Source organism: Nothobranchius furzeri, chromosome 3 (assembly GCF_043380555.1).
Source record: "Nothobranchius furzeri strain GRZ-AD chromosome 3, NfurGRZ-RIMD1, whole genome shotgun sequence".
Classification (NCBI taxonomy): Eukaryota; Metazoa; Chordata; class Actinopteri; order Cyprinodontiformes; family Nothobranchiidae; genus Nothobranchius; species Nothobranchius furzeri.
In genome coordinates this window covers 72370979-72385521 of record NC_091743.1, presented here as the reverse complement: position 1 = coordinate 72385521, position 14543 = coordinate 72370979, and the positions used below count along the sequence as shown (strand labels likewise).

Sequence of the window (14543 nt, the reverse complement as noted above, 5' to 3'; positions counted from 1 at the left end):
TGTAAAAAGAAACAGTCACAGCTGGAGCTGAAGGTTTGTACGCAGAATTTTTAAAATAACTCAGAAGTTGAGGAACAAGAAGCAAGACAAACAATTTAAGAAACTAGAACAAATACAAATAGAAAACACAGGAAGACATCAGAAATCAGGTGAAAACAGGAGTTGGAGCCAACAACGAAGGTGTGAAGAGATTAGAAGGAGAACATGGATAGAAGGAAGGAAGAGCGTGAAAATGGGAGAAGATGGAAAGGTGAATTGTCTGTTAGCAGCAGAGCGGTGGTGGCAGCCAACCGCTGCGTTAAGTAGCTCCCCGCCAACCTTCACAGACAAAAATCACTGTCAGACTGTCAGAGAGCTGATGGGCTGTCACTTAATCAAACGAAATGTGGCTTTTTGTGTCCTTACACCCCCACTGGGAAACTCATTATTGGCCCTGATTGCCCCAACTAACCTCCAACTTCTCCTCCTCTGTCCCTGCAGCAACTTAACATCCTAATTATCATCATCGCTGATTTGCTGCCGCCTCCCAGAGGACATATGAATATTTCTCTCTTTTCCACCTTTGAGTTTCTCCATCAAACCATCCAATCACAGCAAATCCTAAAGCAAACACACACTTTGGTCTGTTGTTTGTTATCCTGCTGAAGTTTCAGCACCAAAACAAACCGAGCAGCTTCTGAGATCTGTGGCCCAAGGTCACCCACCTGCACATTTGGTCCTGGTGATGAGCGGCGGTCCTGGCGGTCCGGTCCCACCTTCTCCCGGTCTGGAGAGCAGGACCTTGATCTCATACTCCACATCTGGGTCTAGATGCCAAAGCTTGTAGGTGGAGGCGTCCACCACGTGAGTCTCCGCCCAGTTCCCCGTGGTGGTGCGGTACTCCACCTCTTTCAGGATGATGGGCCCGTCACCGATGATGCTGTTGGCGTTGGGTTTGATCCAAAGGTAGGTGGCGCCAACGGCAAGGAGTTCAGGTGGTGCGATGGGAGTGGGCGGAGCTGCAAAACAAGTTCAAAGCAAGTTAAATGTCTGCCCAGTAGAGTGTTACCCTGAGAGAGAAAATACTATTTGAATAAAAATAAGTTCATAACTGGAATGGCCCTCCAGCTGAGCTCATCCCCGCCCCAACCTGAAAACTGTATCTAGGCCCCATCAACGGTGCTGGAAGGTGGAACACTTCAAACAATGAATGAATATTGTGGAAACCCACCTCGTTTCCCTGTGGGATCCTGAGAGTGACACACACCTTTTCATTATGGAACTCCAGCTTAAAAACATACACCAATCCTTTTATTAAAGCTGATGTCAGCTCTGCCAGAGTCCGAGCCTCGTTCCCAAAACGCTGTTTCTGTAGGCGACCCGGCGTTGTTCCGACCGCGCCTCCCAACGATGTAGTAACAGAACCTTACAGGAGGCAGGGAACTATCGTGATAAACAAGGTCAGTTGATGCCAGCACCTATGGTGACCGGAGCTGACTTACAGGATCATCTCGAGCTTGTTGGTGTGTTTGGTTATCTCCGGAAACAAACCCGGTTAAAGAGCAGCAAATGGAAACCGTTACGGGGAATTACTTTCCCGTGAGCTCAGCAGCAGGAACGACTGTAATTATGGCTCCAGTTTCCCCGCCGGCCGCTGGTCAGGAGTCGGACAGCGGCCGTTACACAACGCTGATGATAGTTCAACTTTTGGTTTTCCTCATGGATATTGTTAATGTAGAGGATATTTCAGAGTAGCGTTGCTGTAGATCAATAAACTTCTAGTGCTTGGAGAAGTTCTGCACCAGATCGGGTCGCGTCACCTTGAGAACAGCTGAAAAGCGGATCGATAACTGGTCAGGAGGCCTGGATGTGTGGCCAAATAGTCCCCGATCCTCTGGAAGCAGAGCAGCGACAGCAGTCCTGCTAACGATGAGGTTTGATTCTTTTATTTTGCTGTGACAGGTGCTTTTTTCCAGTTGACAGCTACATTACGCTTGCTGAGAATAATGTTCCCTCTCCTGCTGCGGTCTGAAAACAAAAGTCCTGATTTTTCCCTCAAACTTTTGTACTTTGCCCAAGGCGGCATTAGAATATGAATGACGGCTGCAGGACCAATGAATCACCTGCCAGTCGGAGCACGCTCACATCTCAAACCTACAGAGGCAGATTGTGAGCAGACATTAAAGTTTCTCTGAAAACACGCAGAAATGCAGGCTAGAACAGAATTATACTCATCTGAGTACAATTCAGTCCACAAAAGCTTCAGCTGCACTTAAGTTTCCTCTATTATAGTGTTTTAAAAGTTGAGTGGTTCAGTCTTTCTTAGAAAAGAGCTTTTCCCGTTTCCCAAATGTGGAGGAGACAAAACGCTCCCATCCTCATGCAATTTTCAGCTTGAGTTTACAGAAAAAAGAAAAGCAACTGATAAATATGTAAACGACGCTTCAGAGATAAAAACAAACATTTTAAAAACTGGTCAGCTGTGAGAAAATCCTGCAGGGCAAAAAACACAGCTCTCAGCCTTTTATTGGTGCTCTTCAAAAGCAGCAAAGTGCCTCTCTGACAGCTTCAGCCCAGACTTCTCTCTTCATTTGCATCATTAATATTCAACAACTCCTCCTGATGTTACTCTGCAGGAAGAGAGAGAGAAAGCACTCCATCACTTCCTCCCTCCATCAGCTCATTTACAGTTGAGCTACAGAGGCCACCCGGCGCCCGTGACCACGCCGCGGAAGCAGACAGATCCAGAATCCAGACACCCACTCCATCCGCAGACGCGTGTGAGAATATTCCCAAAATAAAAAAACACCAACATGTGGTTTAATAAAACTGTAACTGATCCATCTGCTACACTGCATGGACACAGAAACAGCAAAGACACTGGTTGCTAATCAGCAACAGTCGGCCGTCACACAGCGACACTAATAAAGGGGGGGGGGGGGGAGAGAAACAGGAAGCACAGGCCAGGAAAAGAGACGGCGGCCAAAGGGGCGTGTGGAGAGTTTAATCATTTAGAGGAAAAATGGATTCAGTGAGGTGAAAGATGGATGAGCTGATGTGCACGTTCAGCTGAAGCTGCAGAGCAGTCGGCACCATGAGGAAAGTCAACAGAAGGTGTTTGATTGGCTGGCATCTGTCAGACTTCAGAGCCAGTTAAACCACTTTTCTGAGATACATGTGCATGTTTTCCAATTTACTCAGTTTAGAATCATCTGCATTTGTAAAGCCTTCTAGGAAAAACATATATTTCAAAATAAAAGCACTGACGACCAAGTCAATAAAAAGCTTCCTGGTTTCAATGTTTGGTTTGGAAACATTTCCCACAGTTTAGCATTTTTTCATAAACTGGAGGCTGTAGTGTAGTGTTACGAGCCCTGAGTTCCCCAGCGCCCGGCTTCTACTCCGCTCCGTTTCAGCACCATGGTCAGCACCCTGGAGAGCGCCCAGCCACACTCGCGCAGCTGATTCGCATCAGGGAATCCCCCGGCTGGAGCAGATAAAATCACCGCCGCACTGAATGGAGAGGAGGACAGGAGAGGATTATTGAAAGAGAGACTTGTGTTGGAGAACTTTAGAATTCATAGTTGCCCCCGGATGGTTTAAGTTTCCACCTGTCTGGGAAAACCTTCTGGTTTTGAAACTTGGTTGTCCCTTGCTCTTGACTGAGCTTTTGGTTGTGTGGGTGAGTTAGTTCACCAGTGGACTGTTTGGGTAAAGCCTCTGGGTAAGCTTTGTTGTTCCTGGTTTTCATTTTTGGAACCAGAGTGTTAGTTCTCATTCTAGTGCTCTTTAAGTTACTAAAGTCCTCAGTTTTGTTTCTGCTACTTAGATTAAAACTCACTTTGTTTATTAACCAGGTTTTCTCCCTTAGGGATGCTTTTTGTTAATAAAATTACTTCTTTGGTTGTGACTTGGTGTCAGAACGTTTATTGTTCGTATTCATGTTTCTGTGTCAGGCCTCCCAGGATCCTAGACCAGGTTGAGGTCGTAACAGTAGTTACTATCAGACCTTTCACAATAAGAGCCTCAAAGGAAACAATTTCATGTTTAAATGTGTTGTCTCGAACCACTGAAAGCGTTCAACCCCTTTAATGCATCTGATTTGCTCCACGTATTCCTAAAATCTTTCCTCTTTTTCTTTAGCAGAATGATCCAGTATGTTCCTCAAACATCTATTTAATTAAATTTCATTCGTTATCTGCGTCCTTGTGGAAGTTTTAAATACTGCAGCAGATAAGTGCCAATTGTTCTATTGGCATTAGCCAATAAAAAGATAATTATTTTGTAAAAATTATTTTCTGATGAGTTCAAGTGTCAGACTTTAACCCTCCCATGCACTGTCCTAATGGGTGTGACCCCGTGAGGAAAGTTGACCATTGAGCAGGGTTGATGGTTTATCCCTTGGGTCCACGCGGCAGGGGTGAGGAGTGAGCACCACCTCACCCCTGCCATGTGGACCTCAAAGGATAAACCATCAATCCTGCCCAATGGTCAACTTTCCTCACGGGGTCACCCATAAAGACAGTGGGAGGGTTGTAGGTTTAGCTGACACTCTTCCCATACCGCTCATAGAAATGCACCAGTATTACTGCAGGGGGGCAGTGGGTTTTCCTCCTGCAGACGTTAAAGAGCTGTTACAGTATGTGCCATAGTTTTATCAGTCATCTAAACAGAGGACTCTGTTCTGTCCAGATTACATAAACAATGCTTTCATTTGCACTTCTCTCTCTTGTCTCTCATGTCTGTTTTTTTTTTCTTTGTAGAATTTACTCCTTAAATCATCATTTTTTAAACTCCTTTAGCCCTCCTGCATTGTTAATGGGGTCAGATGGGCCCAAGGTGCTTCTATAATATTTTGGGGAGTGCACCACTTCACCCTTGCTAAAAGATAAACTATCAACCACGTTTAACCACCCCCTGTCCTGGAGGGGTCACCTGATAGGACAGTGGAAGGGTTAAATAAATGACAGGAATCTTAACTGTTGATGGACGGTGCGACGGACAGGAGCGTGGAACTCTGAACCCACCCGGTGATTTTTCACACTAATTGTTCCACGTGTCAGACTAGGAGACGCAAGAGATTTCTGTGGCAGCTGTCCTCATGCAGGACACCGTACCTGTGGGCCCGTAAAGGCTCCGTGTAAGCATGTTTGTGCAGAAGCTCGACTCTCATAAAGGTTTTATCCTGCGTGTCCCGGGGCCTTGTTGTGGGATGAAGCATGGCACACTCAGAGCTGATCGGTGTTACTGCACCCGAAGGAAACCAGAGTCTGTGCATTCACGGTTTTTACTGCGTAGTATTACGGCCCCAGCACGGAGCTGGAAGATGGCTCGCTGTGTGTCTGTCTAAACAAATTCACCTAATAAAGGTTCTGCACATTACCACGCATCTGAACGCAGCATTGTGCTCCTGTGGGAGTTTGGTTAATTTCGCTGTTTATCTGGATATTATCTACTGTACACGTGAACACGTTTAGCTAATGCATGCCGTGCTTTCTGTCTGCCATGTGCGGGTGTTTCTGCTCCAATCTTGAGAATCGTGAGCAGCTGAGATGAAACCAACATAACACTGCCTTGTAGCTGGTGGATTATGAATCTGAACCACGAAGGCAGGAGGTGAGTTCATGCAAGGAAGTAGAAAACAGCTTTGTTAGAATAACTCTGATTTCCTGCTCTTTTTAAAATGAGTCCAAAATATTTTATTCAATCTAACAAATATATAGCTGATGCTAACTCTGAAACATGCACCAATCTGCACTAAACAGATTAAAAGCTAGTTTTTCCAGATCCATGTTCCATTTAAACAGAACCATCTCAGAACCAGAGTCAAAGTTAGAAAAGAGGTCCAACTAAGCAGTAGCTCAGGTGGTAGAGCGGGTTGCCTCATGATTTGGTCATGGGTTCGATCCTGCTGTTGTGTCCTTGGGCAAGACACTTCACCCAACTTGCCTGTGATAGTGGTGGTCAGAGGGGCTGACGGCGCCAAGTGGCAGCCTCGCCTCTGTCAGACCTCCCCAGGGCGGCTGTGGCTACAAGTAGCTTACCATCACTAGCAGTGTGTGAATGTGAGAGTGTGTGAAAGTGTCTTTGGGCGTCTAGAAAAGCGCTGTATAAGTTCAATGCATTATTATTATTATTAAAATATAAAACTGCATCCTCAGCACTGTGGGAATCTCCCCCAATTACGCTAAAAACTGTAGAGAAAAGAGAGGAGGGCATTAATCAGAGGCTGGGTGTGCCCCCTGAGGGTACCAGGAGATGAGATCCACCCATTTATGGTCTCACATAAACCATCTCAGCTGTTTTTTCTTTCTTTACAGTTCCAGTATCTTCCAGAAAGAGTGGTTTCAGGGCTGTCCCAAGATGGATCTGGCCACGCCCACCCACCCTTGATTGGCTGCTATGAGGTGAGGAACGGAGATATCTGAAAGGAGCTTGGGGCTGAACTGCTGCTCCTCCAGCAGAGTCAGGTGAGAGCGAGGTTATGTTGATATTCCTCATTGTGACACCACAATCAGGAACTTTATGAAATGGCTTGTTTAAGGTAACCAATTCCTAAAACCAAACTGATGGTTTTTACTCAGGTTAGGACTGTTTCTGGAAGCAAGGACGAAAAAGGTTAGTTTTGTATATGTCCCCTTTAACATACGTAGGTCTTATTTATTTACTGCTTTAGATTCTGTTTATGATGGCGACTTCTGCAGATTTCAGTAGAGAAACATGTCCATGCTTAGCTAGTTTTTTTCTTCTACTACTCTAAAGGTTTATATAATAATAATAATAATAATAACAATAACAATAATAATAATAATAATAATAATACGTTCTAATATTTTTTGTTACTGTGCCGCTTTTTGAAACTTGTTGAATAAAGCCGGACTGAATCACTCAGTGTTAAACACAAACTTGTACTTAAAGAAAAAAGGAAAACATCCTTGTAGGGATGCATCACAGCTGCTGTTTTCATACCAGATGCCCTGTTATGCTTAGAAGCAAGGCCGGATTATAATATGGGCAAACCAGGCACAGGCCCAGGGGCCCACAGCCACAAGGGGGCCCATGAGAGCAGCAGTCTTTTTTTTTTCCTTTTTTTTTTGTGCAGCAGTCTTGATGTTGGAGAAAACAGCTGACAAGTAATTAAAATTGTGCCCAGGGGCCCCTGCAATGATGTGTGTGAGACGTATACATTCAGATCTAGAGAGGAAGTGACATAGATATAAAGAGAGAGTGCGATAAATACAAGATTTTTTTCTGTTTCACACCCTGGAATGGCCCATTGGTGTGTGTGTGTGTGTATGTGTGTGTGTGTGTGTGTGTGTGTGTGTGCGTGCGTGCGTGCGTGCGTGTGTGTGTGTGTGTGTGTGTGCGTGCGTGCGTGCGTGTGTGTTTCTCAGCCTGCCCAAGAATAGAGAAAAAAAATCACCTGAGGTGGCAGAAAAGATGGAAAAGTGGGTTGCAGTGAAAATGGCGATCACTTTTTCCTCCCTGCTTCAGCAGCAGAGTGAGAAATGGCAGCGATAGATAAAATGATGAAAGGAAAAATACTTTCTGTATCCTCTATTAGAGCATTTCTCCTCATCCACCCATCACTTCTAAAATTAATCAAACTTTAGAGAATAGCATGATCTTTAAACAGGAAACACCTTTTCTCCCAAAGTTACTAAAGTCCGGTTTTGTGGTTTCTAACTAAATCAGACAAGGTTTCAAATTCTTATTTTTATCTTCAGTTAACATTTCTTCTCTCCTTGATACTCTTGAGTATGTGTTGGACACACACACACACACACACACACACACACACACACACACACACACACACACACACACACACACACACACACACACACACACACACACACACACACATATCAGCACTATAACTACAACAAGATTAAAAATATCCTTTTTATCCAAGTTTTCAAACAGGTAGAAAACTGATGATAATTGTTCCATCCATCATTATGTTACAAACACACTAGGTAGACATTACCAAGCTCTTCTGCAGAAAAAAAAGATGTTGGTTTCAGTCTGAGCTGCTGTTTCTCTCCTCCTCCTCTCTGCTCCTGTTTTAGATACCAACTTTATCTCTCCTTCTCTAATCATTATGGGCTGTCCTGTCTTCACCTTCCACTCTGCTTCCCTCCTCCTCCTCACACACCTATCTCACATCATCCCTCCTTATCTCAACCATCAGCTATCCTACTCCCACACCTGTGCATGTATTACTTATACTCTTCTTCAGAAATTCTGTGTGAAGTGTCCACACACACACATACGCAAAGGCCGATACACATGAAAGAACAATGGACATGACTGCCAACACCAAGATAAACTGCTGTCCACTACACACACTTACACACACACACACACAATTCAGCAAACCCTCAGGACCTTGTTACAGAGACGGACCGCCTCACACCCTTTGCAAATTAAAAATCTGACCCAGCTGTCCGTGCAGAACTCAAAATGCTCGTTAACTCAACAGGAAGCTCAAAAGCCTAAAAATTCTACTTTTTACTCACGTTTCATAAAGTGAGTCATAAGCTGTTGGAGGAAGTCAGATTCAGGTCTGATGATGCGAAAAGATGATGAGTTGTGGTCTATTCTTGACCATGAGAACAGGGTACATGCAGGGATCTCAAAATTTAATTTAAACTTTTTCAAGACTTTTTAAGACCTTCTAGAAACAAAATTAACTCATTTGCTTCCTTTTAAAATCCAACCGCTCGCTACTATTTACAACTAAAGTCAAAAGGCTGTTGGCACCAATATCATTTTGCACCTGCAGCAAAGGAACTGATTGCTCTCTTCACCTCTTCACCCGGATTTAAGCAGATCATGGACGCTCAGTCGAGGAGCGACTCTTTAACCCTGAGCTTGTCTCCGCAGCTGCTTTTCTGTGCACATTTACCTTTTGGCAAACTAAGCTCTTCTACTACAATAAGTGTTTTAGTAAATAAAAGAGATTATACTTCTCACTTATTTCGTTTATGTCATTTTATGTGTCCTAGAAGACGTTTTGAGCACCAGAGAAAGAGTGTTTGGAGGAGTTGCCTCTTCTCTGTGTAACTTTAGTTCAAAAAGAGTAACTTCTCATCTGTACTCAGTTCGGAGACAGATTGTTTTCAGTTTTCCCTTTTAGTACCCCGACACGGGAAGACGTTTTGGTTTGTAAACAGCGGCTTTAGAAGCCCTAGGCTGTGTAATTCTGTTGGGTGCCGTTTTGGTACATTTTTTCCTATATGGTGTGGGCTTAAGATTAGTCAGTACCACTGTGATTGCCTCCCTCTCTTATTAGGGGGAGTGGGGAACATGCGAAGCTCACCCCTTTCCAGACAGAAATATGTAACATGGGGGCTCGTCCGAGATTTTTCTTTCCTTTTTACTCAGCGTAGTGAGGTAGGAATTTGACCCCGGGGGACAATTTTATTAAATTGCACACTGGACTAAATTGAGCGTGCATTGTTTGCCTTCTGCTTTTGAGGCGGGTGGGGGGGGGGGGGGGGGTTGTGGTATGGTCACCTTTGTCGTTTTTGTTTTCTGTTTTTTTTAGGGACAATGTCTACATTTACTTTGAATGAATTTCTTGAGGCACCATTTCGTTGTTGATGCTCGAAGGGAAAAGCTGACAGCAAAAGTAGCTTGTTTGAAGGCATCGAATCATGAATGCCCAGTGTGCACACATTACAAGTGTCTGTAGTTCTGCCTTTGCTGTCTGGTTTAAAATCCCAAGCTGCAGATATTTTAGCTCTCCTGAGGAGACGCGTTAGCTCTGTGTTAGCAGGCTTGTTGTTTCCGTACAAGAAACACGTATTATTGATGTAGAGGGACTGACTGAAAATAAAAATAAATCATTAGGCCCGAGCAGCGAAAGCGCTGCGAAGGCCTCTTGTTTTTGCTCTGTTTATTATTTATTATTCTTAGCCCGCTTTGAACGGCTTTTTGGGGACCTTATCATACCCCAAAACTCACAATATTTTGCACACTTGTCATGCCTGGTGAAAAATTTGATATTTTAAAGGTCCCAAAAAAATCGCAAAGAAAATGGCTGAACAGCGCCCCCTAGAAAGTGGAAAAAAAAACCCTCTCCATAAAGCTTAGTTTGTCGTACAGTTATGAAATTTGGTACACTTGTAGTACTCAACAGTCCGCACAGAAAAGTCTCTTGCAGGCATGGTCAATATCAAACAGGAAGTCGGCCATTTTGGGTTGAAATGGCGATTTTTAGCCGTTTTTGCCGTTTTTAGGGTCCGTTTCTGATTGGATTGCTCGATCATTTTTCGCACGATCGACTCAAAACTTGTGTAAAATTGCTCAGAAGGGATGGGCGAACAAAATGAGACAAGGATTCTGACTTTTCGTATATGTTGAAGGGGCGGGGCCAGGCCTCAAAGTTTGACTACTCGCCAAAAAAATATAAATTGTTATAACTTCATAACTGAATGTAACAGAGTTACAAAAAGTGCTGTGGTCATTCGTCATTGGCCGACAAAGGAAATTGAGTGGTCGGATGATGACATCACACAAGCCCCGCCCCCTCAGGAGCAAAAAGGTCAAGTTTTACTGTGAAAGGTCCCAAATTGCCCCATTACACTTAATCACCACAAATTTGTAGCTGGTAACTCAAGACAAGTTGGGGTTGCTTGGCGTCACTTTATGGGAGTTTTCGGCAAAGGGCGGGGCTGTGGCGGCGCGGCGAAGTCAGGCGTACCGCCGTGGCCTTACATTTGCCTCCCATTACGTCATTTCTAAAGATATCGTCACGAAACTTCTTGTGAGTGATCCTAGTCTGGCCCCTCAAACAATTTGATGTCAACATCCGGTGGGCGTGGCCTATTTTCTGAAATAGCGCCCCCTAGGACCATTAAAACTGTCAGCCCCAAGCCATGCTTTGACTGAGGATTACGAAATTTGGTACACTAATGTGGTATCTCAGGACCTACAAAAAAGTCTCTTGGAGCCAAGTGCAAAGTCGCACAGGAAGTCGGCCATTTTGGTCCAAGTGCGCGATTTAGTGGTTTTCGCACACGTTGTTTGGAGAGTGATGCTCCGTCGCCCTTTTCACCAATCTCCTTCAAACTTCTGCTATATACTCTTAAGACATAGGGGAAAAAAATCAACCGTCGGATTTTTCAAAAGTTGAAAGATGTGGGCGTGGCTAAGCCTCAAACTTTGACCTGTCGCCACGCCACTCTTTTTTTCACAGCTCCCTACTGGACTCCTTTTACCCAAACACCAGGATTCTGTGGCAAACAGCAGTAGACAAGTTGAGGTTACATTGTCTCCAGTACTGGCAGGTTTCGAAAAAAGGTGGGGCTTTGGGAGCATGGCGAAAATCGCCATCACGCCATGGAAATACGTTTGCCTCTCATTTCTTAAGTTATCGAGATATCACCTCGAAATTTGTTGTGAGTGATCCTAGTCTGACCCCCAATAGAAATGGACAGCTAAAATTTGTGGGCGTGGCCAATTTTCTGAAATAGCGCCCCTTTGGACCATTAAAACTGTCAGCCCCAAGCCATGCTTTGACTGAGGATTACGAAATTTGGTACACTAATGTGGTGTCTCAGGACCTACAAAAAAGTCTCTTGGAGCCAAGGGCAAAAACGCACAGGAAGTCGGCCATTTTGGTCCAAGTGCGCGATTTAGTGGTTTTCGCACACGTTGTTTGGAGAGTGATGCTCCGTCGCCCTTTTCACCAATCTCCTTCAAACTTCTGCTATATACTCTTAAGTCATAGGGGGAAAAATTCAACCGTCGGATTTTTCAAAAGTTGAAAGGTGTGGGCGTGGCTAAGCCTCAAACTTTGAACTGTCGCCACACCACTCTTTTTTTTCACAGCTCCCTACTGGACTCCTTTTACCCAATCACCAGGATTCTGTGGGAAACAGCAGTAGAAAACTTGAGGTTACTTGGTCTCCAGTACTGGCAGGTTTTGAAAAAAGGCGGGGCTTTGGGAGCATGGCGAAAATCGCCATCACGCCATGGAAATACGTTTGCCTCTCATTTCTTCAGTTATCGTGATATCGCTCCGAAACTTCTGGTGAGTGATCCTAGTCTGACCCCCAAGAGAAATAGACAGCTGAAATTTGTGGGCGTGGCCTATACTCTTAAATAGCGCCCCCTAGGACCATTTAAACCAATAGCTCCAAGCCATGCTTTGACTGAGGATTACGAAATTTGGTACACTAATGTGGTGTCTCAGGACCTACAAAATAGTCTCTTGGAGCCAAGTGCAAAGTCGCACAGGAAGTCGGCCATTTTGGTTCAAGTACGTGATTTAGTGGTTTTTGCACATGTTGTTTGGAGAGTGATGCTCCGTCGCCCTTTTCACCAATCGCCTTCAAACTTCTGCTATATACTCTTAAGACGTAGGGGAAAAAATTCAACCGTCGGATTTTTCAAAAGTTGAAAGGTGTGGGCGTGGCTAAGCCTCAAACTTTGACCTTTCGCCATGCCACTCTTATTTTCACAGCTCCCTATTGGACTCCTTTTACCCAATCACCAGGAATCTCAGGCAAATAGCAGTAGACCACTTGAGATCACTTGGTATGCAGTACTGGCAGGTTTCGAAAAAAGGCGGGGCTTTGGGAGCATGGCGAAAATCGCCATCACGCCATGGCAATACGTTTGCCTCTCATTTCTTCAGTTATCGTGATATTGCTACTAAACTTCTGGTGAGTGATCCTATTCTGACCCCCAAGAGAAATTCACAGCTGTGTTTGTGGGCGTGGCCTATTTTCTCAAATAGCGCCCACTAGAGCCATTAAAACTGTCAGCCCCAAGCCAAGCTTTGACTGAGGATTACGAAATTTGGTACACTAATGTGGTGTCTCAGGACCTACAAAAAAGTCTCCTGGAGCCAAGCGCAAAGTCGCACAGGAAGTCGGCCATTTTGGTCCAAATACTCGATTTAGTGGTTTTCTCACACATTGTATGGACAGTGATGCTCCATCGTCCTTTTCACCAATCTCCTTCAAATTTCTGCTATATACTCTTAAGACATAGAGGAAAAAATTCAACTGTCGGATTTTTCAAAAGTTGAAAGGTGTGGGCGTGGCTAAGCCTCAAACTTTAACCTTTCGCCATTACATTACATGACTTAATAACTCCCAAGTGCATGAACAGATCTATTTCAAACTTTGTCTGTGTGATCACTGACCACATCTCAAGACAACGACAATGTGGACAGCTGACATCACCTAAGCCACGCCCCCTGACAACAGGAAGTATATTGTTTTATGGTGAAATACCCATATTTGTCCCATCTAATTTAGTGAACATGACACTAAGGTCATACACTGTCTTCATGATGTTGTAATGACCATTCAGATCTGATAGCTTTCCAGAAAGGGAGGGGATTTGATGCCATGGTGAATGCTGGCATGACGCCATGACCGTATATTTGACTGTAACTTCCACAAACGGCCTCCGATTTGCCCGAGACTGAACATGGCAATGAACAATCATGCCCTTTAGCCAATGAGGCAAAAACGGTTGGTGAATGTTATATAATGTCACCAAAGCTGACCTCAATGGGACTTTTCTGTAGTTGGTCACAGCGCCCCCTAGATAACGTTATCCTTCAAAAACTTTAAAAAACATGGTCAGAATAGCATTAAAGTTGGTCACTGTCATCACATCACCAGTGTGGTTAAGATAGAGGATTCCCTAGTGGTGAGACATAAAATATAATGGTGGGCTCAAAGGGGATGCTGAGTCAGGGTGAGGTGCGGACGAGGTGGCCGTTAGCAGTTTCGGGTGTCGGGGTGGTCGATGTTTCTGTTTCGCAGACGTAGCCTGGTGCCCCGGGCTGCCGGCCAGGCCGGAGCGGCGCGGAGCTGCGAGGGCCGAACGACGCTGCTTGCAGCTTTAATTTTTATTCAATTTGAAAATCTCCATCTCAGGATGAATTTAAAATGTCATGTTTGTTGTTTTAAAAGGTTAAATCAGATTTTGTCAAGTCCTGCACTCTTTTGTGCCTTCCCACTTGAGAGGGATAAACATCCACCCAGAGTTGCGAAACTGGATTTCACTTAGAGACTGAAACGATGCTTTACTTTTTGCTTTTATGTTTATTTTTCAGCATGTCAGCTCGGGTCAGGTTAGGTGAAAAGCCTTCAAACAAGCAAACATATACCCTTAAATTAGATTTACAGACTTTACATCAATGTTTTTTTAGCATTAACTTTTAGTTACCTTTGAAAAATAGAAGCTATTTATCATAATTATCAATAATATCAATAATACATCTACTACTGGAATCTAATAGATCAAACCATTTTTGGGAGCAGATTCATCACCACATTTCTCCCGATTCCGATCCTTTCAAAAACACGCGATCAGACCCAATTTCCGATCAGGTGATCGTATCGTAGCATCCCTAAGATTTGTTTATTCAGCCTTTTAGCTGTAACATCACTGTTAAATACACATAAATTATTACTATCATTATAGGGAGCCTGAGGTTCCCACTTTTGCGTTTGGCTCATGGGTCCCTGAACGGGGCTAAAAGAGCTATTTTCTAATCCGCTGTGCCTGGATCGCACAAAGTTGTACAAATG

The 14543-nt window shown here is 44.2% G+C and overlaps 1 protein-coding gene across 17 annotated transcripts in view; it reads right to left on the bottom strand.

Moving 5' to 3' along the window:
- ptprt (protein tyrosine phosphatase receptor type T) overlaps window positions 1-14543 on the bottom strand; it is a 345765-nt gene that overhangs the window by 225129 nt on the left and 106093 nt on the right. For all 17 annotated transcript variants that reach the window (XM_054732036.2, XM_054732027.2, XM_054732015.2 and 14 more), the window contains exon 8: window positions 705-998. In XM_054732036.2, coding sequence (XP_054588011.1) covers window positions 705-998 — 294 coding nt within the window. The remainder of the gene's footprint in view (window positions 1-704; window positions 999-14543) is intronic.